At 45.3% G+C, this 24401-nt stretch overlaps 1 protein-coding gene across 3 annotated transcripts in view; it reads left to right on the top strand.

The window, feature by feature from the left end:
* LOC144830052 (uncharacterized) overlaps positions 1-18433 on the top strand; it is a 58148-nt gene extending 39715 nt beyond the window's left edge. For all 3 annotated transcript variants that reach the window (XM_078688891.1, XM_078688882.1, XM_078688902.1), the window contains one exon: positions 12834-18433. In XM_078688891.1, the coding sequence (XP_078545017.1) occupies positions 14261-15238 (978 nt within the window). In that variant the 5' untranslated portion in view covers positions 12834-14260 and the 3' untranslated portion in view covers positions 15239-18433. The remainder of the gene's footprint in view (positions 1-12833) is intronic.
* Positions 18434-24401: the final 5968 nt, after the last annotated feature.

Genomic DNA, 24401 nt, shown 5'->3' with positions numbered 1-24401 from the left:
TTGGGCCGGATCTAGACCCTTCGAGTTACGCAGAAAGGAACAGTGTTGGGAGTTCATAATTTTTTTTATCAGTTTTGCCGGCAGAGGCAATCTAGCAATTGGCCTATAACTATTAGGGTCGGTGACATCCAGCGATGGTTTCTTAAGTAGTGGGCGGATGGATGCCCGATTCCACACTAATGTGATAGGCTAATGTCCTGGTCCTCACCAGTCTCCGGGTCACCTCCTGGTCCACCAGGCGCCGGCTCACATCCTGGTCCTCACAAGTCCCTGGCTCATGGCCTGGTCCTCACAAGGCGCTGGCTCACGTCCTGGTCCACCAGGCCCTGGCTCACGTCCTTGTCCTCACTAGACTCCGGCTCACATCCTGGTCTATAACAAGCCCTGCCCACATGCTAGTGCTCACTAGACTCCGGCTCACCTCCTGGTCCCAACCAGGCCAAGTCAGAGTGGGAGATCAACTGTTTTTTGGCCACAATGCCACCTTTAGACTCCTTCCAATAGGAGCATTCCAGCTGAAGAGCCAGTCCAGATCCTTTCTGAACCGGAACAGAAGCAACCCAAGACTGGTTTCAGCCTATCTGGGCCTCCACTGTAGGGTGCGACTTTATTCCAGAGGTGCAGCGAGCACGGGACCCACATCTGGGCCCTGACTGTGGGGTGCAGCTTGATTCCAGCGGTGCAGCAAGCACGGGACCCACATCTGGGCCCTGACTGTAGGGTGCAGGTTGATTCCAGTGGTGCAGCGAGCACGGGACCCACATCTGGGCCCTGTCTGTAGGCTGCAGCTTGATTCCAGCGGTGCAGCAAGCACGGGACCACGTCTGAGCCCTGACTGTTGGGTGTGGCTTGATTCCAGCGGTGCAGCGAGCAAGGGACCCGCATCTATGCACACCTGTCGTATTTAGGAATAAGATAAATGATGGATGGAATGTTTGGGTTCATCGCAGGCTCTCGTAACTACGCTGGGACACATCCCTGCCCAACCTTCTTGTTCTTGCTGTCCGTCGCACCTCAACGTGCAGCCATTCATAGTGTTTCACCCAACATTACTTCCAGATGTCTGCTTCAGTAGTCACAGCAGTTCTAACTCTAAGGATTGGCCTGTCTCTCTGTTCCTTGATGTTCACCAAAGTAACTGAGGCCAGGGTCAACAAGCAGCTCACCAAATACATTGAGTCCCACCCACTCTGCACAAAGTCCATCCAGGGCTCCAACAGAGCTCTCTGCAGAGACTGTGTTGGCTAAAGCCACGTGGGATATTAGAGGCATTATGTAAAGGGGTAGAGAGGTGGGGGTTCTGATTGATTAGATCTGGCTGCAGCCTTTGACACCACCCCCCACTCCACTTTACTACAGAGATTTGGGATGGTTGGTCTTAGGGGAAAGTGCCTGCTTGGTTATTATCCTCTTTGAAAGATCTGACCCAAGGGGTGGCATCAGCTAACTTCAGCCCCTCAGACGATCACCACAGGAGCCCCCCTGGGACTTGTTTTGAGCCACAGTCTTTTCAGTCTTTACATGGCCAACTTGGCCAGCCTGAACGAGTCATTCGATATCACCTCTACTCGAATATACACAAAGCATTAGATTAGAATTAAATACAGATAAAATGCCCAGTAATTTCAAAAGCTGTCGCCAGGAAGTTGATGATTGGATGAGCTCAAATCCCTGACGCTGAACAGTAAAAAAACGGAAATAGTGATATTTGGGTCCGGAGCCTCACGGCACAAGGGTGGGGCCAGTGTCGTTGGGATCTCTGTCCACCACATTCCATCTGGTCATTAACCTGGGAGTTAGGGTGGATTCACATCCGTCCTTAAAAGGATACTTTACAATCACCTGCTCTACAGGCTTCTGACTGCTGAAAGTTATCAGAAAAATACTTCCGTTCATCCCGGCTTCATCTAGGAAGGACCTGGTTCTGGTTCTGATTCTATCGAGAAGGAATTTCTGCATCTCTTTATACGTATCGCCTTCGTAGATTGCTGCTGCTACAAAAACAGCAGCTGGGTTGGTTCTGAGGATAAAAAATTCAACGTTGATCTCCAACAAACGGGTCAAATTGCACCGGCTTCCTGTCCTGAAGAGATGTCAATTTAAAGCACTTTATGTCATAAACGCTCTACAATCAGGGGGTTCATTCATATATGTCCTCGCTCTTTGCCTGGTATCAGCTGCCTGAGGGGTGAGATCCCACCGTGCTTTGCTGCGTAAAGTCTCTAAGTTTAGGAAAATCAGAATAGATGGCTGCTCTCTGCCTGTGGTGACTGCAGGTACCTGGAATGGAGTGCCGTCCCACCTGCCCTGTGCACCCAAGAAAACATAGGTTCTTTCAGGAAATACATCAAAACCTTTCTGCTTGTGTTCAGGGGCTGTGGGATTTTGATACTTATGTGCTCATATTAGCGCCAGGACACTTCTTTCCTGAACTAGCTGTGCAGCGCTATATAAATTGGCTCTCATATCCCGTCATAAGCCATCGCTCTCTGGGCCACAGATTGTTGCCGCTATAGACGCCCTAGGAGGAGGAAAGGCACCGGGATCTGAAGGTCTGGTGTTGAGTTTTACAAACAAATACCAGATGCATACCTGCTGGAGGTGTATGTTGAGGCATTGAAGGGCGGTGTGTCGCTTGCGTCTATAAGTGATGCAATCATATCGGTGCCCCCTAAGCCTGGAAAGACCCTGTAAGTGTACCTCTTATCGCCCTCTGCCACTGAGTAACAGTGATAATAAATTCCTGTCTGAGGTGATGCGACTCGGCTATCCCTCCCACTAGAGAAAATAGTCTCCACTGTACAGTCGGGATTTGTCCCACATAAATCCACAGCGGTTCATCTACGGACTGTGAGAAAGTGAGTTTCTGTTGCAGTACCCCCCCCCCCCACACACACTTTTTACCTGATACCTGATGCACTTTTCCTTGGTGTGCTCTGGGTCCCTGCCAATCAGGTGCCCATGGCCTGTGTTCCTTCCCTACAAACTGTACTAAAGCCTAAACCCAATTGGCATCTCTGGCCACATGTCAGCCCCTAGTAAATGGTGCCCTAGGTACCCAGGGCATTGTGACCAGAGAAGACCCCTAAGGGCTGCAGCACTTATTGTGCCACCCTTAGGGGCCATGTACCCTGACACACACACACACACACACACACACACACACACACACACACTGCCTTTGCAGGCTGAGTGTCCTGGTGCAAAACTAAACAAAGAGTCAACATGGCACACATCCCTGTGTGCCATGCCCACACACCCACTGCCCTGGCATACATCAGCCACCCCTCTACTGGGGGCCCTATGCGAATGGTGTGGGCACAGGTACATGAGCCCTGTGCCCCTACATTACCCAGAGCCATTCCTGGGCACTGTAAGTGTAGTGATGCTATTAAGAGTATATGGTGCTGGGAGGTTGTCATTACGAACTCCACAGCACCATAATGGCTACACTGAGGACTGACAAGTTTGATATCAAACTTCTCAGCACATTAAACCAAAACTGATGCCAGTGTGGGATTTAATGTCAAATCTGTGGGGCCTGACAGCCCTTGCAGGGTATGCGCAACTTCATGCCCAGTGGTTACTTCAGTCTGTCATTTGCATGTTTACATGGACTCAACAATGCATTGCACTGTATTTGTTTTCCTCTGAGACCAATAAAAGAAATTTAAACCTAAAATGCACTACAGAGGGCATCTTAGAGATGCCGCCTGAAACCTAACCTACAATCCACGTCTTGTCTGACAGGCTGCCTAGGCTGCCACACAGCAGACATGTTGCTGGACCCCTGGGTGGAGAGCCCCCGCTCTCCTGGGCCTGCAACAATGCACATCCTGGGACGAGGTACCAAGCCTCCTCCCCCAGGATGGGCAGGGGAAGCTTCAAAGGCATTTTGCCTTTGTGTGCTTCTTCAGACCACTTGATGTACTGAGCAACTGGCCCCCACCAGTTCTAACCCACACTCTGGCGGGAAGACTGGTGGGAAACCCTACGTCAGGAACGGGGGTGTGCCAGCCTGTGCCAACTCCACCCCTCAGGTGGGAGAGGAGAGGTGATGCACGACCCCGGGCTCCGGCCATCTTGAAGATGGGGAGACCTGCCCAATCACAGCTAGGCTCCTGCCCCCCTCCCACAGGAGAGGAGCAGGCTAGGGGGTGTACCCACCCCAGGACAGCGACCCATTGGTCCCTGCCCTTGCCCTACCTGTAATGCCCTTAAATTTAGTATTTAGGGGCACCCTGAGCCTTTCTTCCCCAGATCCAGATTATGAAACAAGAAAGAAGAACAAGAAACAAGAAGACCTGCCATGCAGCTGCTAAAAAGAGGAAGACACCAACTGATTTGACCCAGCCTTACCGGCCTGTCGACCCTCGAACCTGCTCCTGCTAAACCTCGGCGTCTCCAGTGGTCAGGAACCTCAAAAACCCCAGAGGACCTGACTGCCTTGTGACTCTGACTACCTGGGTCTCCCACGAGCCGTGGTACTGCTCAAAGCAAGTAACAAGCCCTGGCATCCGGAACCGCGAACCCTGCATACTCTGCACCCGCCAAGCCTGGCCTGTGCTGGAGTGAACTAAGACCCCGAGGACGTCCCCCCGGCGATTCTGACTTGGAATCCAGTGCCCAAGGACCCTCCTCGACGACCCAGACGACGCCTGCAGCCTCAGGACAAAGGACCCCGCCGACCGAAACCAGCAGGTGGTAAGATTCCCAGACCTCAAAAGACACCCCTGCACCCGGCGCCCCACGGCCCCCTGTGCCCAATTTCTGGGTGCTTACCTATCCTCCAAGATCCCAACTTACTCCTCCAAGTGATGGTCGCTCCAGGGGATCCTCTGTCCCTGAGCCTGCAGCCTTTGCTCCCTTTTCAAGATCTCCATTGAATAACATTGAGCGCCCGACGGCCCAAAAGCACCCTGCAACCAGCCGCCTGAGTGCCCCTGGCAGTGCAACCTTTGTCCCTATCTACTTCCCCATTTGTCCTGAGCAAGTAACCCAGAGCTCGCTTCCACAACCGCGTGGCCTGCTAGCCAGCAGCCACCAACCGAAGGCCCCCTGCCTCTCATGGGATAAGATTGAGTCTAACTACCTCTGCACCCGGCTGCCCCTGTGCCGCTGAGGGTGTACCAACTGTACCTACCTGACCCTGGGGGACCCCTGAGTCTATGCCCAGAATCTTAACTTCACCAGTCGAGTACTCACCTGAAAACCGATAACTCACTTTCCTTCTATTGGATAACATTGACTGGTTTGACTCGAAAGATTTTCTAAGTGTGAAGTTTTGAAACTTTAAAATATTCATCTAAAATCAGCCGAATAACGAATTCTGAAGTACTCACCTGTGATCAGGAGAGAAGCCAGTACTGTACCTTTTAGCCCAGTACTGAACCGCAAAAGTAATCCTAACCGTGTTTACTAGTAACCTGAATTTTCTTCCATAGGAAACCATTGACTGTTTTTCTCTGAAATTTCTTCTGTCTACTTTTGAAAATTACAAATATTCCTTAAAAATCGTACCAAATACTGAAACGTAATTACTTACCTGTCTTAGGTAGAGACCCGAATACTGAACTTAGGAGTACAGTCCTGGATTACAAAAGTAACAAGAACCTACTTCACCTGTGACTTGAATTTCCTTCCATTGGATAACATTGCTAGTTTTTCACTGAAAAGTTTCTGTCAACTTTTAAAATACCGTTATATTCTTTAAAAATCATTGCAATAACTAAAACGTTTTTTCTAAACTGTTTTCAGCTTAGACCTCAGGACTGAATCTAGGATCCAGACCTGAAGTTACAAAAGTAATCAATAAAGTAATCAGCTGCATTTATGTAGAAGAACACATTGAGGTCAATGTTAAATTGTGTTTAGAATTGTGTTGCCTACTGCAATCCCTGTACCTATTGTGTTTACAAAGTTTATTGCCTCTTTGTAAAGTAATTACCTGAGATCACTCATATTGAGAAAAGTATATTTTGACACCTGTTGGTTCTAAAAATAAAACAACTATATCTTTTGATACAAAACAATTGGCCTGGAGATCAGTCCTTGAGTGTGTGAAACCTTTTGCTGACTGAGTGTGTACAACATATGCTTTACACTGTCCTCTGGTACTGCCTTACTGCTTGACCAAGCTAGCACTTTAGAGAGTAAGGTCAGCCCTGACTTTAACCTCTGTTATACCTCTGGGGATTGTGGATTCTATACACCACCCTGTACCTTACTTTGGTCCAGCGTATATAGAGCCACTTTCTCACACAGACGGTATTCGCAGTGCTGCATTAGGTGAAATGAACTGAAATGAAATGAAAAACATATTTATAGAGCGCTAGCAGCTGCCCTGAGGCGTCCAGGCGCTAAAAATTACCATCAGTGCTCAAGAAAAAAAGGAGTGAGTCAACACTATTGATTGAACAGAAGAGTTTTAACTTTCTTACGGAAACTCAGAAGGTTAGAATCTGCTCTAAGATGAAGTGGTAGAGTATTCCATATTTTTGGGGCTTTATATGCGAAGGAACGACCTCCGGCCCTCGCTCTATGAATTCTTGGGATTTGGGCTAGAAAAGCATGTGAAGATCGTAGAACTTTGAGGGTTCATATGGCAATACCAGCGGGTGATTGATCTCTGGACCTGATTTCCAGTACGCCTGATGTGCAATGCACAGAGATTTAAACTTGACTCTCTCCCTGATGGGGAGCCAGTGTAATGATCTTAGACCAGTTTTTATTGAAGTTCTCCGGGGGGTGCCAAGTAAGGTGCGAGCAGCACAATTCTGAGTGCGTTGTAATTTTTGTAGGGTGTATTCCGGCGCCCCAGGGTACAGAGCATTGTTAAAGTCTAGACGGGATTGAATTAAGCCCTGAATGACTATCTGTCTTGCCTCAAAGGGGAGAAGTGGTAGGATTTTCTTTACCATCCTTAGGAGGCCAAAACAGGTCACAGAGACTTTAGTTGCCTGCATGTTGAAGGTCAACGATTTGTCTATCCACACCCCCAGGCTTTTGATGTTGTCTCTAGGGGTGGGAGCTGTGCCCATGCTCAGAGGCCATGACATCTCCAAGGTGGAAAGAGTTGGAGGGCCTAGAAGCATCAGCTCAGTTTTATCATCGTTGAGCTTCAGACATGATTTAGTCATCCAGCTCTTGACATGCTCGAGACAGGTTGTTAGGTTGGACTGCGGTAGTGGGGTACTCCTTTGTGCAAGAGAGACCACTAGCTGGGTATCGTCCGCATAGGTGATGATGTTAATACCATGCGGACGTACTATTCCAGCCAGCGGTCTCACATAGGCGTTAAAGAGCGTAGGGCTCAATGAAGAGCCCTGCGGAACCCCACATCCCAGAGGCTTCTTCGAGGAGACCGATGTGCCTTCAAAGACCTGGAAGGTTCGGTCTGATGGAAAAGACCTGAACCACTCCAGGGCTTCTCCCGAGATTCCCATATCGAGGAGGCGGTCCAGAAGTATTTTATGGTTGACCGTATCGAAGGCGGCACTCAGGTCAAGGAGGATCACTGCCACTGACCCTCCCTGATCGAGTATCCGCCTAGTCTCTTCTGTCACTGCCAACAGGGCTGTCTCCGTGCCGTGTTTTGGGCGAAAGCCAATCTGGGAGGTGTCGAGCAGATGGTTATGCTCGAAGAACTGGGTTACACTGATGTTGATGTGTTTCTCTAAGATCTTGGTAGCCCAAGGAAGCAATGATATCGGGCGATAGTTATTAAAATTAGTTGGGTCAAGGGTGTTTTTTTTTAACAATGCTCGGACCATGGCTTGTTTCCAGGACTGTGGAACTATCCTACTCATAATGGAAGAACTCAACAGCACCATTAGATTGGGAAGAATGACTTCGTTAACTTGGGTCAACATCTCAGGGGGGGGCAGGGTCACAAGGTGAGCCTGATTTGATTTGGTTAATCAAGGTCTCAAGGGTGTCAAGGTGCAGCATTGGGAAGTGGTCCAGAGAGTATTTATGGAGGGAGACCGCTGATGTAATCGATGGATTAGGTTTTTGCAAAGACAAATCAGTTTCTGGGTCAGAGAAGGAGAGATAGATTGTGTTTACTTTTAGAAAAAAGGCATTGGCCAGTTCCTCGCATCGAGAGGATGAGTTGTCATCATCTGATAACGGTGATAGCAACCTGGTCAGTGTTTTCACAATCTGATAAATTTCTTTAGGCTTAGATTTTGCCAGTTTAATCTTTTCCGTATAATGTATGGATTGTTTATCTCTGATTTCGTTTTTGTAGTTCCTAATTGCTTCTCTGTAGGTCGCTTTATCCGTAGGCTCATAGGATAGGCGCCACTTCCTCTCTAGTCTTTTACAGAGGCGTTTTTTTCCCCTTAGATCTTCTGAGTACCAAGGGGCGGTTTTTTGTTTCCTTCTAGCACCGGAGGTTCGATAGGGAAGTACAGAGTCCAAGGAGCTTGTTATCCAGTTGTTAAACAGCTCATTGTTAGCGTAAGGATCAAGAGAGAGTGACGGATTAGTGGCAGTAAGATTGCTCATCCATTCGTCTGTTTTGATCTTTGACCAATTTCGGGTGGTACGAGAAGGGGGGATAGAAGGTAAAATTTTGGGAATGGACCAAGTTAAGGAAATTAAAAAATGATCAGTCCAAGGAAGATGGCTCATATTGCCAACCTTTAGAGTTTTGCTATGGTAAATACTGGGTCTAAAAGATGACCCTTGTTGTGTGTAGGTCCTGGCACCAATTGATCTAGTTGCATAGCAGCTAAACTGGTTGTGACTCCCATGGCAGTGGTGTCTAGCAAGTTATCAAAATGAATGTTAAAATCTCCCAGTAAGGTAAAATTAGAGAGGGGAGGTGACTAATTCAGTCAAAACCTCCTGGTTTTTATGAGACCAGGAGGACGGTAAATAAGAATGCCAGCGAAGCTATTGTTAGGTGTAAATTCAATGACAAAAGGGAAACTTTCACAGTCCGCAATGGATTCCGTTAGGCAGCGACATGTGTAAATGTCTTTATAAATGATAGCCAGCCCTCCACCTTTGCCTTGTGGTCGATCTAACCGGGCTATCTGATAGCCGGGAATGAGGGCTTGCACTATATCAGGCTGGGAATATTGGGTAAGCCAGGTGTCAGTTAAAAATACCACATCCGGCATATGTTCCTCTAACAACAGCGACATCTCCAGACTATGCTTGGCCAGAGATCGACAGTTAAGGAGAAACATTTGGTAGTCCTTAAAATCCAATTGGGTGAGGTGGTCAATTAGCTCAAGTTTACAGTGAGGACATACATGGGGGGTTTCTAGAGGGGGGAAATGATGAAGGCAGCCATCGGGAATGGGAGGACAGGATCGAAGTAGAAAGTCCTTATTATAAGCTAGCCTTAGTGGTTGGGGGCAACCAGGGGGGGTGGCCTCTGGTCCCGGTCGGGCACGGACGGGCGCAGACGGGCTTGCCTTTGGGGTGCCGCCGGCGCGCCCGCTGCGCCCGCCCGCTGCGTGGACGAGATGACATAGGGAATTTATAGGGTGTTTAGGAGGGTGGGAGGCGTCCTGCTGCTAGAGTGTAAATCCCTTACCCCTCTCAATATGGCGGCTTTCAGTGGCGGTAAGCCCTATTTCTATCTCTCTGCGCCAGCTCCTACTCGGCTGCGCAGGAATCGGTAAAGGCGATTTTCTGGCTAACAAGTGATCTAAAAGTTCTAACAAGTAAGTACTCTACTTGAGAACATGCGGCGATTTAAAATATCGTGATGACAGTAATGTGGAAAATAAAAGTAGCAAGGTAGCTGAGAGAACCCCCGGCTTCCGCCTCAGGGGAGAGAAAAAACAGCATGGTAGCAATCAGCGCGCTGTTAGGAATGACACGATTTAAATACTGCGGGAGGGCGGGACATGAAGTAGGCTGATGCCGATAAGGCACTTGACTCCCTGGAGTAGCCTTTTATGATCGAAACGTTTAGGCGGCTTGGTATGTCAGGGAGTTTGAGATCTCGTATGAAGCTGCTGGACACACAGCCTGTGGCCTGCATGTGCGTAAATGGGCTCAACTCCGATGCCGTTCAGATCGCCTGGGGCACTGGGCTTAGTGTTATAATTTCTGATGTCTTTGTCTCAAACTGGAGGGTCGCAAATTTGAATCCTGGTTGGTGCACTATGAATAGTGACTTGTATATTTTTACTGTGCTGCCACCACACAGGCAAACTGACCCAGGAGTTACAAGTTAGCCGTGGCGGCTACTGGCCATTGCTTACATTGATGGCCCCACCCAGCTCTCTGGCCCTCTGGACAGCTATCATGCCCTTTTGAGAAGCTGGTGACCCAGTGCTTCTTCGAACAGTTCTTTTATCGTGGCTCTCCATTTTACGCGACCAACTCTCACCCCAATGGCCTCCTCAAATGGTGCGATGTTTGGGTGACATTCGTTCCGCGAAGTCCTGAAGCGTTCATAAAGCACAAGCCCGAACCCCATCAGCCTATATCTTTCAGGATCAAGACCTAACGAGAAGAACAAACGCAGAATTCAAATGTTTTGATAGAACAATGTCATAGTCACAGTTTGATGCACTGTAGTCGTTCGCCGTATTAGCAGGTCTTTTGTAATTAGGCGCTCCTACCTGGAGACGGTTGGTATGTGGTCACTATTAATAAGGGGTTATTGTCCGTCATTGCAGATACACTGTCTACCTTGATACTTCGGCTTTTCCTTAACCTTTGTGTTGTTCTAAAAGTACCCGTAACCTTTATAAGGCAAGTTGGTAAGCTTTATAATGTTGTCTATCAGTTGTCGCTTTATCCCCTTCTTGTAAAATATGCAAACCAAACTTGAAATAAGTACACTTTGTTGTGAGAATAGCTATTGTTGCCGCTGATTTCTTTTATTGCAGCACAGCAATGCCTCTATTATGAATCGAACATTGATTATTCGAATAGTATTGATTTAATTCCAGAGTGACTTTTGGACCATTAAGGCGATAAATAATACATTGACCTCATATTTGTGTTGAATCAGTTTAGCCTGTTAGAGTCCTGTCCTTTGTCGTCGTTTTCTAGTGAGCGGCCAAGGCTCTAGAGGATCATAGGGCTCTGCCCCTCCTTTTGCTTCGATAGGTCAACTTGAATATGAGAAATCTGGAAAGGTAGAAATGCCGCATCACCTGTGGATAACTGACACCTCCTCCCGCTCTTCCAAATGCCCATCCGGTCACAAATGGCATCCTGGGCCCCAAAAGGACAACGTCATGCCAGATGCCATGTAATGTTGGAAAAGGGGGGAAAACGAGTAATAGGCGCACATCTGCTGCGGGGATATGTCAGGTAAATTATTGGTTGTGATGGATTCTCTATAAGTACTAAATGACTGATCTCATTGAATATTAAATGATATGAATCAACTTTTGTTTGCCTGATCTGCGCTTATAATGTAAAGGATGGGCCTTACATTGAACCCCTCGTTCTGTTTTACACAAAAGCCCCGGACGGAGCTGCATCTTACAGAACTTTATCTACTTTAGGAAGAACTAAAGACTTGCTTTTTAAAGTTGTCTTCCAGGGCCAGAACCAGGCTCTGTAAGCGGCACTAGTTTCAGGGAGATGGACAGATGTTATGGCGATAGGCAACCCCCCTCAACCCACAATAATGTTCCAATCTTCCAGGTTAGAAGGAACCAGAAATGCTTGAACCAAGGGAGCTGTTGAAAGTGTCAAAGGTGACTTATGAACAGCGAGTAAAGACAGGAGTTGGCATTTGAGATGATCTTAAGTGAATCGGAAAGAATGAGAAGAAGTGTGTAAATGGAGTTGCTTTTGATGTATACTTCGTAAAGAGTTACTGGAAATTCTGCAGCCCAGCCTGATCCAGCTCTTTTTCTAAACTCTATTGTTGTTTAAATGAAATCTTGACCATATGCGTCTATCTTAAGCAAAACCTCAAGCACTTGGGTGCTCCGTGAGCACCTTTACTTTGCTAAGTTACTCTGTAAACACTGGTAAATCACCTCTTTTTCAGACATTAATAAGATGTCACCTGATCAACAGAACCTTTAGTTAAATATCTGTGTATGATGAAATATTTCTCGCTAATTTTTAAAGGCGGTAAAGAAGAAGAGGGAGATATACTAATATGTTGCGCCGTATTTGCATCACAAAAGTGGCACAAAAAAGCGCAAAATCTTTTTTTCCTAATTTACTTTCCAGCGCTAAACTTTTTTAGCGCTGGAAATAATGTAAAAGTAATGTGAAGCAGCGCATAGCACTGCTTCACGTTACTTTGCACCATGGGGGCCTGCCAAGGGGGGTGCATGGGCATTCCCGTGCAACCACCCAAGATTTCTCATGCTAAACCCATTTTACCAAATTCAGTAGATTGGGTTTAGCGTGAGAAAACTGCACCCTTTTAAACAAGACACAAGGAAGGAGAAATGAATTAATTTCTGTTTCCTTTTCTGACTTTGCATGCGTGCTGCACTGCGCAACATGCATACAAAGTGGGAAAAGCCTTCCCTCGTGTCTGACATAGTATTTTGTACAGGAACGGTGTCCTTCCTGTACAAAACCGATGCTGGACTCACACACACACACCCTAGCGCTCTGGTGCTAAGGTGTGTGCTTGATGCAGGGCCGCTGTAATCAGTGCCGACGCAAGGGAAAGGGAAGGAGAGAGCCATATCTTTGAAAATATGGTGCTCTCCTGTTCCCTTCCTGTCGCGCCACGCAGCGCAGCCTCGCGGGGGAGGGCTGCGCTGCATTGTGTGGAGATTTGGTAAATCTCCCCCGAAATGTCTCTTACAACTAGTTAAACATTGTGAAATCTCATTCCATTTCAATTCAGTAATTTGAAATATCTTTACATCCAACAGAAAACAAGCCTTGAATGTATGAAATGACCATCAATAATGAAGCGAATGCTGTAAATCTTCAATCATAGCAGAAATAATGAGCTACAGTATTCAGGAAAACATCAGCGCAGTCGGCGACAGGGGAACCTGCACACAAACTGACAGATCCTGGATGAAGTATCAAGGGCAGTTCAGTGATTGTAAGAGTCTGAGCTGTGCACCTCCACGCCACAAGACGAAGAAATGACCTTAGGAAAATTAAGGCAACAATAATAACAAACCGCCTCCTTTATAAAAGTGCCTAACACCAGCTTTGATCATGGGATCGGTATGATGTGATTACCACAGTGCTCTGTTTTCTAAATTGATGACAAGCCATCATTCCGTGCTCTAGGAGAATTGTAAACTCTTTCTGGCTAAACCACAGTAACTAGAGAAGAGCACAACAGAGTGGAGCCTGACAATTGACGGGTAAAGGAAAGAGGAGTTTGTCTATCTATAATACAACAGACTGTCCCAATTTGCACCGTCCAGAAGGAAGATACATCTTTACCTACAAGCGTGCATAGCCATAATCCAATCTAAAGGCACAATCGCCTACAAAGACACATTTTACGTATTAGGAGTGTGGCAAATATTTGGTGGCTATTGCATTTTATTGTTAAAACAGAAATCAAACGTGTAAAATACCGCACACATATTAAATGTGTGAGAAAAACACAAGTGCTTTATCAGCCATGTTCGCCCATCAGGAAATGCAGTCATGGGATGTAGACAAATATATACCCGACCCAGAGACACTAACCAAGAAAGAAGAATCATACACATGCAGCACGAGCTTTAGTTTGTCATCACTACTCAAGCTTCATCAGCACACGTACACAGGACAAAAACCATTCAAGTGCAGTGAATGTGCAAAGTGCTTTACTCGATTATCAGAGCTACAAAGACATCAGCGAATACACACAGGGGAAAACCATTCAAGTGCAATGAATGTGCAAAGTGTTTTAGTGAGTTATCAAGCCTTCGAAAACATCAGCGAACACACACAGGAGAAAAGCCATTCAAGTGCAATGAATGCGAAAAGTGCTTTAGTCAGTTATCATACCTTCAAAGTCATCAGCAAACACACATAGGGGAAAAGCCTTTTAAATGCAGTGAATGTGTGAAGAGCTTTAGTCTGTTATCACACCTTCAAAGACATCAGCGAACACACACGGGGGAAAACGTATCATTGTAATGAATGTGACAGTAGTTTTCGCGTCTCGTTTTCATTAAGGTATCATCAGCGAACTCACACAGGAGAAAAACCATTCAAGTGCTGTGAATGTACAAAGTGCTTTAGTCGGGTATCACACCTTCAAAGACATCAGAGAACACACACGGGAGAAAAACCATTCAAGTGCAGTGAATGTACAAAGTGCTTTAGTGAGTTATCAAGCCTTCAAATGCATCAGCGAACACACACAGGAGAAAAGCCATTCAAGTGCAGTGAATGTGTGAAGATCTTTAGTCAATTATCAAGCCTTCAAACACATCAGCGAACACACACGGGGGAAAAACCGTATCATTGTAGTGAATGTGACAGTAGTTTTTGCGACTCTTCAGCATTAAGGGATCATCAGCGAACTCACACAGGAGAAAAACCATTCAAGTGCAATGAATGTGCAAAGTGCTTTAGCCAGTTATCAGACCTAAAAAGTCATAATCGAACACACACGGGGGAAAAACCATTCAAGTGCAGTGAATGTGACCGTAGTCTTTGCAGCTCTTCAGCATTAAGGCATCATCAGCGAACACACACAGGGGAAACACCATTCAAGTGCAATGAATGTGGGAAGAGCTTTAGTCAATTATCAAAGCTAAAAAGTCATCAGCGAATACACACAGGAGAAAAACCATTCAAGTGCAGTGAATGTGCAAAGTGCTTTAGTCGGTTATCACACCTTCAAATACATCAGCGAACACACACAGGGGAAAAACCATTCAAGTGCAGTGAATGTGCAAAGTGCTTTAGCCAGTTATCAGACCTAAAAAGTCATAATCGAACACACACGGGGGAAAAACCATTCAAGTGCAGTGAATGTGACCGTAGTCTTTGCAGCTCTTCAGCATTAAGGCATCATCAGCGAACACACACAGGGGAAACACCATTCAAGTGCAATGAATGTGGGAAGAGCTTTAGTCAATTATCAAAGCTAAAAAGTCATCAGCGAATACACACAGGAGAAAAACCATTCAAGTGCAGTGAATGTGCAAAGTGCTTTAGTCGGTTATCACACCTTCAAATACATCAGCGAACACACACAGGGGAAAAACCACTCAAGTGCAGTGAATGTGCAAAGTGCTTTAGTCTGTTATCACACCTTCAACGTCATAATCGAACACACACAGGGGAAAACCATTCAAGTGCAGTGAATGTGTGAAGAGCTTTAGTCAATTATCACACCTTCAAAGACATCAGCGAACACACACAGGGGAAAAACCATTCAAGTGCAATGAATGTGGGAAGAGCTTTAGTCGATTATCAAAGCTAAAAAGTCATCAGCGAATACACACGGGGGAAAAACCATTCAAGTGCAGTGAATGAGCAAAGTGCTTTAGTCGGTTATCACACCTTCATATACATCAGCGAACACACACAGGGGAAAAACCATTCAAGTGCAGTGAATGTGCAAAGTGCTTTAGTCTGTTATCACACCTTCAACGTCATAATCGAACAAACACAGGGGAAAAACCATTCAAGTGCAGTGAATGTGTGAAGAGCTTTAGTCAATTATCACACCTTCAAAGACATCAGCGAACACACACAGGGGAAAAACCATTCAAGTGCAGTGAATGAGCAAAGTGCTTTAGTCCAGTGGTTCCCAAACTTTTGACTCCTGAGGACCCCCATTGAGTCACCACTGGAAGCCGGGGACCCCCAAGCAATTTGTATGAGTTAAATTTCAAAATGAAAACAGTAATTCGAAAAAAATACACGTGTGCACACACAACAAATACTCAAGGTACTAAGGATTTTGGGGCCAGATGTACGACCATTTCATTTAGCGCCTCGCAATTGGCGACACATTGCGAGTGGCAAATTGCGAGTCGCTAAATGAAATGTACAACAGTGTGTTTAACACTGTTTGGGATTCTCAATGGGGTCGCAAATTGTGAGGTTCATTAATATTAATGAGCCTCTCGCAATTTGCGAGCCCATTGGGAATGCCAGCCCTCCCAGGGATGGTAGTCTGCTGGGCTCTGCAGGCCACCATGTCTCGGACTGCTTTTAAATAAAGCAGTTTTAAAACAAAAATGCAGACTGTTTACAATGCATTTAAAATAAAAAAGAAAATTAAACGTGTTTGTTTCATTTTCTAAGGGCAGGCAGAGGTCCCTGTGACCACTGCCTGCCCTTAAAAAATAATTTTGCATCCATTTGCAAAGGGGAAGGGGTCCCCTAGGGACCCATTCCCATTTGCGAATGCATTACCATCTACTTGAAGTAGGTGGTAATTGTGACTGTTTTGCGACCGCAAAACATTTGTACATGGTTTTGAGACTCCCTATTTGGTTGGGAATACCCCTTCCAAACAGCAAGTTGCAAAACCTATTTAGCGAGTAGCAAACAAATTGCGACTCGCGAAATAGCCTATGTACATGGCTCAATAGGTTTTTGCATGCATAAACGGGTTCGCGAACCCGTTCACGCATATAAAAACAGATCGTACATCTGGCATCAGTATTTTATATTGAAGTAATAGCCCCTCTGTCACATGTATTTCATTTGTTTTATAGCATCTCTCATACCATTGTAGGATGTCAGAGCACTTTACATCACACACATATAGAGACATTGAATCATACATGTAAATCAGTGTGTATATAAAATGCTTAAAGAGTGCTTAGTCTGGAAAAGCACAAACTCAGGATTCAGAACATAACAGAGTGGCTAGCACTGACTTTAACATTAAAAATGCATTTCCACCCAAATAAATCTTTTTAGCAGCATCAGGATAATGAATAACTGGGAAAAAATATAAGTTAATATCTGGTACCATGCAGTTTGCAAGCAGCTCTTTGATGACAGTTTATAGGTCCCTATGCTAGATTATGATTGTCACTTATGAAGTGCACAGTAACAAAATAATTTCTGTGACAAAAGCAGTAACCACGAACCTATGCACAAAAAATACTGCTTTTTAAGATGTATGATACATGTTCTTTGCAGTAGGCACATTAACCCTCTGTGCTACATTAGTTCAATCAAAGTTACCACTGAACAAAACTCTCCTCAGCTCCAGCTGGTACATTAATCACTGGCATTCTCTTGACACTTTTATTGTTGCTGGAAGGCTGCTAAATATACAACAAAGTGTCTTTGCTTTTAAAACTCTTGCCTACGGACCCCCTGGGAATGTGTCACGGACCCCTGGGGGTCCGCGGACCACAGTTTGGGAAACACTGCTTTAGTCGGTTATCACACCTTCAAAGTCATCAGCGAACACACACACAGGGGGAAAACATAGAAGGGCAATGAAAGTGAGAAGGGCTTTTGTCAATTTTAGATCCCACACAGCCCTCAGTGAATACACTCCTTCATTTAACTCACATGGAAATAATGCTAGAGATGCAGAGATTCCGGGAAGAATTTAAGAACATCAAAAATAATATTGACCCATCTGAGGACATAGACAAGAGCAGAACAGTGCAGTTATTGTGAGAGGAATGAATTACGGAAAAATATAAAATTCAAATTATGTGGGACTTAAAAATACCAATGATAGAAGACCTGTCTAGCAGTAAAGAAGAAAAACAGATAACAGTATTTGCAGAATTATAAAAGTGTTTGTTTCCAGTGATTGTTCACTTCCGTACACATAGAAAAGTGACATGATGTACCAGGATACACAGTGGGAGACAGCACAATGTGGATTAAAAGATTTTTATTTGGTGAAGAAGAGATACAAAAAAAAACACTCAATCGCACCTGACCACACTACCTGTAAAAGCAACACAGAACAATACTGGGACTAACAGGTGTATTTTCAGCTAACTTGTCGGATTAGTGATAAAACGTATAAACCCAACACACCCAGAGTGGACATGTTGTCAGAGCTCTGGAGATGGAAGCTTCATTGGTAAAATGTATGTATTACTATTAACAAATGCCACTGCAGTATCTGTAATGAACTAAAGCGAAGCACAGGTGTTCAAGAAATAACCTATTTTCAGATATAAAAGAGCATATACCTTGTTTTAAGTAACGTTTGCTGCATCTTTTACACACTGTTATCGGTTGATGGATCAGCTCGTGACTCAGGCCTTATTACTAAGTGCGACCCTTGGCTCCTCTCCGACTTGGCTCTCCCTATTCATTTTGTGACTCACCAAACTTTTTACCAGAATTGAGCCACTGTACGCAGCAGACTCAGTTTCAAAACAAGAAATATAAAATAATGTAAAAATAATGTTTCGGTTATAGTTTTTATACATCATATGTGTTTCCCACTATCAGTTTGTAACTAAACTCGGAATTGACTGAAAGTGTAAATATTTTTAAACGGAGATGTGGAACTTGGAAATTACATTTTTAAACCGTTTTCAGTGAATAAATAAAATGTGCTTTTAATTTGCGTTTGTTTCCTGACGTTATTCTTTATCCAGCCCTTAAGCCCCAAACTGTTTCACATTTACAATGTATTAACCAATAGAAGGGCTAATTTTGTCAAGTTCTCTGTTCCTCTCTTGCACCACTCGCACAAACAAACACTCAGAGGCCTGTGTCTCCAGTGCTGGGGCACAAAGTAACAATTACCAGTTGCAGACTAAGGATCTAGGTGGAACTGAGTCCCGTTTCTAGATAATAGTGGGGGAACCCCTTAAACTGTGGCTACCCCCCCCCCCATCCCCCGGCTTGTGCCGTGCTGATAAAGCAATAGTGAAATTGGGTAATTTATGATGAAATGAGAGAAAGAGAAGAAGAGAGCGAGGTGCAGGATATATTAAAGAAAATGAGAAAAAAACACAAGACTTTATCCTGTTCTGTGTACAAGCATTTTACGTAAACAAGTTGTGCTGTGCGTTGTGAACAGGCTGTCACCCCCTTTTGTATGTAAATGAGCTTCTGTGACCAGACACCCCAGACTCCCATTTCTTCTAGTGCGGATGATAATTTGAGCACTGTAAGGTGATCGCAAAGAAGGGCTATGTTGAGAAATAATCGCCTTCCGGGTCACACAGTTGTGATTATGTAGTTCTTTATTAGTTTTTTTTAATTTACTTGAACTTGCAGCAATTCTCCAGGTTACTTTTTCTCAGTATTAAGCTTCAGGTCGCTCATAGCGCTCCATCAGTTAAACGTGAGGTTTGATGTAGGATTTGTTGTCAATGTCCCTAGACCATGTCCCAATCCCTTTGTCCTTGATTTGTCTGCATGGGTTTTGTCCACACACTGGTCTACGACGGGCCTTCTCAAGGTAGAAGGCACTGTAATAGGAATAATAAATCAGACATATATGAAATTGTAGGTAAACAAATATGTGCCTTTCAGTTATCAGGCATCACCAGACTCACATCTACACATGTAATTGAGCACCAGACTGAAGTGACTCCTCACTATATAAATATGTGCCATCAGTAATCGGGCTGATTGTTCCGCTGATGCGTACAGCAAATTAAGTTTCTGGGATTGCGCTCATTGGCCTAAATTTTAATTGCTGAAGTTGCACGCAGTTTCGCTGATGCGCACAGTTTATAAGGCTTGTGGATATTGCTCACTGTAAGCAGATCACTGAAGTTCACCCTTAAGTAGTAACTAAGTCAAAACATAGTACGTACATCATACATAATGTCACTGCCCCTCCCTTCTTGTTGGCATCTCCAGGAGTTCCTCCTCTCTCGTGGCTGAAGTGGAAGAAGGTTTTCACACATTATGCTCGTGTCTGTGGCACTTCCTTAAGTGCAGAGGAAAGCCTCATGGTTAATGCATTGTTTGTGCTCTTAGGGACAAGAATTCTTTGAACACCTTCCTGAACTCTCTGATAGTGACTCTGACACTCTTAATGAATACGAGATCTGCTTCAAAAAGTTGGACTTGCACCACCTCCCCAAAGTGAGTACTGTCCTTGAACGATATCACTTCGGGAGAAGGATGCAAAGGCAGGATGAGTCGGTCGAACAGTACATACCATCCTTGCGCAAATTGGTTTCCACGTGCAATTTTGCCGCCGCTTTAGAGGATCGCTTAAGAGATTAGTTCATGTTAGGATGCGCCCTCGACAAAACGAGACATGCCCTGTGGCAAAAAGACACACCATCGCTTCAAGAAGTGCTGACCATAGCCAAAAGTCATGGGCATTCAAAACTGTGTGTTGATATTATACGCAAAGACAGTACAGGTGATAAAAAGGAGAACATTAATGTCAAGGTGGTGGTGGATAGATTTGTTAAACCCAAATTGAACACCACTTCAAAGCCGTTTAACACAAAGAATTTTCAGAGGAAGTGCTTCAGGTGTAGCAACTCTGGCCATATCGCCAACTTTAACCCGTTGCGTGCGTCGGACGGCCCCCTAACGTCACAGTGGGCATGTGCGGAGGACGACTAGGGGCTGTCCGAACTGCACCCACTCATTAATATGCCCGCACAGCGGTGAAATTCGCCCCACAGTCAACGGGTTAAAGACTGCCCTGGCTGGAAGGCCATGTGCAAAACTTGTGAGAGAAAAGGTCACGTCTCAAAGAGCTGCAGAACGGGCCACGGGCATAAAAAAGTCAGGGAAGTTGATCTTTATGAAGAAGATTTGGAAGGAATCAATGTTCTTCCTGTCACAGGGAATGCTAGAGATGGCCCTCAGGAGCTAGTTTTGATCACTGATGCTCCAGTGAGCATGCTCTTTGACTTTGGGGCCAAGATACCGCTAGTCCCCAAAACATTGTATGAGTGTAATCTGCTGAGCAAAGCCACCCTGTTGAAGCCAGACATTAGACCAAAAGGTTAAGGTATGGTGACTATTGAGTTGCTGGGTTATTTTTGGGGCACAATTGACTTCAAAGGGAGAGTTATCCCTGGTAAAATCTATGTGTCGATGAAGCGGGACTCGCTCATAAGTTGCTTCCATCAACGTGATCTACATATCTGCCTTTATCCCAATGAGATATGTCTGCCTAAACTAATTACCACCAGTTAGGTTTGTTAGTAATGCTAATGGAGACTGGATCAAGGAATTCCTTGAGGTCTTTGCTGGTGGACTGTGTTTGTTTAAAAAACTATGTACATTGGATAAAGGTCAAATCTAACTCTGTTCCAAAAGCAGCTAAGGTCAAAAATGCACCTCTGTAAGTAAGGGAGAGCATGAAAGTTGAATTAGGCAATCTCTTAGCCAAGTTTATCATTCAAGAAGTTGAAGCAACGGAGTGGGTCTCTCCTGTTGTGATGGCCCGCAAAGCCAATGGGGAGGCTAGGCTCTGTGTCAGCTTGAGGGAGCTCAACAAAGCAGTTATTGTTGATCATTATGCTTTCACCCACATAACTAAAATGCTGTGTTCTCTTGAGTGGGCAAGGTATTTTTCTTCCTTGGACTTGACCTCCGCCTATCACCAGGCCAGCCTTCACTCCTCTTCAGAACATTCAGAGCATTCACTCCTCTTCCCAGGACCTTACCTCCTGGGTAACACCCTTTGGTACCTTTAGGTTTCTAAGAATGCCTTTCAACTGATTTCTGTGGCCTCAGTTTTTCAGAGGGCGATGGAGGGCATTCTTGGAAACCTTCAGGGTGTCAAGGTGTACCAAGATGATGTGCTCATCTTTGGTGTGGATCTTGAGGAACATAATGGGAGGCTGAGGTCAGTATTGAAGAAGTTATGTGATGCTGACCTCACCCTTCTTGCTGACCAGTGCAAATTTGATGTCAAAGGATTAGAGTACCTTGGGCATTTTGTGTCCGCTGCAGGCATCAAACCTAAACACTCATTGGTAATCACCATTTGTAATTTGCACAACCCTTTGAACAAAGAAGAGTTTGTAAAGTTTCTAAGCATGGCTGAATTTTATCACAAGTTTGTTCCGAACTTTGCAGGGAAAACCTCTTGTTTGAGGTCTCTCCTCAAGAAGGGAGGCACATTTGTTTGGTCCAAGGGCTGTGAGGAAGAGTTTGAGTGCATTAAGAAACATCTGATTGAAACACCTTGTCTAGGAGGTTTTGACCCCACAAAGGTATCTTATCTCATCACTGATGCCAGCTCAAAGGGGTTAGGAGCAGTTATTTTGCAAAAGGTTGATGTGGAGGTTAAAACAATTATTTTCCTCTCTTGGCCCTTGAGGGGTGCTGAATGCAACTGTTCTGTTGTGGAGAAAGAAGCTCTGGGTTTTTCCTGGGCAGTGCGCAAGCTGAGAAAGGATTTGTGGGGGAAAAGGTTCAGAATTCGTACTGGCCACAAACCTCTTAGGGAGGTATTCTCCAAGAAAGGCATTGACTCTGTCTCCCATAGGATACAGAAGTGGGTTGTGGCTCTACAGTTCTGGCACACTGTCTGTCAAGACTCGTGGTATGGAGTGCGAAACGACAGATGATGTTGAGAGGTTTGGAGGTGAATAATTGGAAGAAGGAATTAATTTGTGTGTGATTAGCGAAGGGTTGATTTCAGAGAGAGAGTGGAGGGAACATCACATGATCAATTTAGACTTGCAGAAAGTCCTCACCATGGTCACAGGTAGTTAGTGTGAGAAGAAGGACTGTGAGGAGGTCCTCGAAGGCTTTTGGCAAGTTAGGGAAGATCTGGCGGGCGAGGATGGTCTCCTCGTGTGTGGTAGTAAATTGGTTGCACCCCTTGCACTAAGGGATAAGCTAGTAAAGAGTGCTCACACCTCGCACATAGGCATTGCCAAGACAAAATAAAGTATCAGGTAAGAATATTGACGGCCTGCCATGGATGTACATGTAGAGGTTGGTGCGTGAATGTGCTGAATGTGCGTGTATGACAGGATATTGAAGTGCAGGACTCAACCCATGGTTATTAGGGAACAGGCTACTGGTCCGTGGTGTACACTTCTATAGATATTTTGGGACCTGTGAAGTTGAAGACTCAGGATCTCTATTTGATCGTGTGTATTGATATGTTTTCCCATTGTCCTGATATCAAAGGTGGTTTATTCCGTTGAGTCTGGTGAAGTGATTGAGTTTCTAGAAGGGTTATTTGAACGTGAGGGTTTCCAGTTAACACTCTTGTCAGACAATGGTGTTCAGTTCACAACCTTAGTCATGGAACAGTTTCGGAGTTCCAGGGGGATCAAGCATAAGAAGGCGTCCCTGTACCATCCACAAAGCAATGGTGTGGTGGAAAGGTTTGTCAAGGTTGTTAAAGAGACTCTGTAAGGGGGTGACACTCCTAAAATAACCCCTGCTCAACCCTGTGGTAGCTTGGCACGAGCAGGAAGGTTTATCTCAGAGGCAGTGTGTGAAGCATTTGTGAACACTTAGAGTAATACAGGGAATACACTACAGATGTACACCACACAGGTTTTATAAAAATAAGTATTCTTAATATAGACTTAACACAAGACCAAAACGACAAAAATCCACAATACTGTAAGCAGAAATAAGATGGTAGAAGTAGCTCAAAATAGGTTATTCACTTAAACGCAGTTTTTAGCAACAGATAACCCCAACTGGACTTATCACGACGTCGAGGTCAAAGAAATCCCAAAGTATGGCGCCGACCGTGAGGTGCGCGGCTTCGAGCGCGTAGTCAAAACAGACCCACAAAGAACAGTACCTTGGAAAAGTGAAAACAAAGACAGCTCGCAGCGTAGTTGGCGCTGTGCTGCGTCGGTTCCTTGCTTCAGGGGAGGCTACGCGTCAGGTCCTCGATGCTTGCACAAAGCAGGGGAGGTGTTGTTTCCTTACGATAGCGCCGAAACCACGGTTCCATACAATGTCACGATGTCGATGGATTCTTGACCACCCACGTCGAGGATCGGCTCCACAATGATGTCGACTTTGGAGACGATGCAGCATAGCAGCTGGCATCGGGCCTACGTCACAAAGTCGGTGCAGCGCTCAGGGCTTGTGGCAGGTTACGATGTCGCTTGTTGGCGTCGATATGGCACGGCGGCCGGCGTCGGGTCTACGTTGTAAGTCAGAGCAGCGCTCACGGCTTCGATGCAGATTATGGCTTTGCTCTCCGGCGTCGGTTTTGCAATTTCCTTCTGTAGCAGCCAGAAAAGCAAGTTCCAGATGCAGGCAAGCAGATGGGGTGAAGTCTTTGTATCCCTGAGACTTCAGACAGGAGGCAAGCTCAAATTCTAGACCTTGGAGATTTTCTGTAAGATGATGAAAGTTTCAATAAAAGTCTTTTCTCCTTTCCTTGGCAATAAAGAAACCACTGCAGGCCATCCCCAGCAAACAACACACTCGTATAGGGGTAGTCAAAAACTCCTGCTGATTCTCTTGTTCTTCTCCTTGATTCCCAGAAGTGATCTAAAGTTCTGGGGTCTAGTTCCCCCTTTTTATACACACAAATCCTTTGTCTCTGAAGGCAGAGAGTGTCTGTACCTAGTCTAAACCAGTTCTGGGTGCATCCTGCCAGTGCACAACTTCTTCCT

The sequence above is a fragment of the Lissotriton helveticus genome, chromosome 1_1 (assembly GCF_964261635.1).
Source record: "Lissotriton helveticus chromosome 1_1, aLisHel1.1, whole genome shotgun sequence".
Classification (NCBI taxonomy): Eukaryota; Metazoa; Chordata; class Amphibia; order Caudata; family Salamandridae; genus Lissotriton; species Lissotriton helveticus.
Note: the sequence above shows the minus strand (reverse complement) of the source record. Positions and strands in the feature narration are given on the sequence as shown.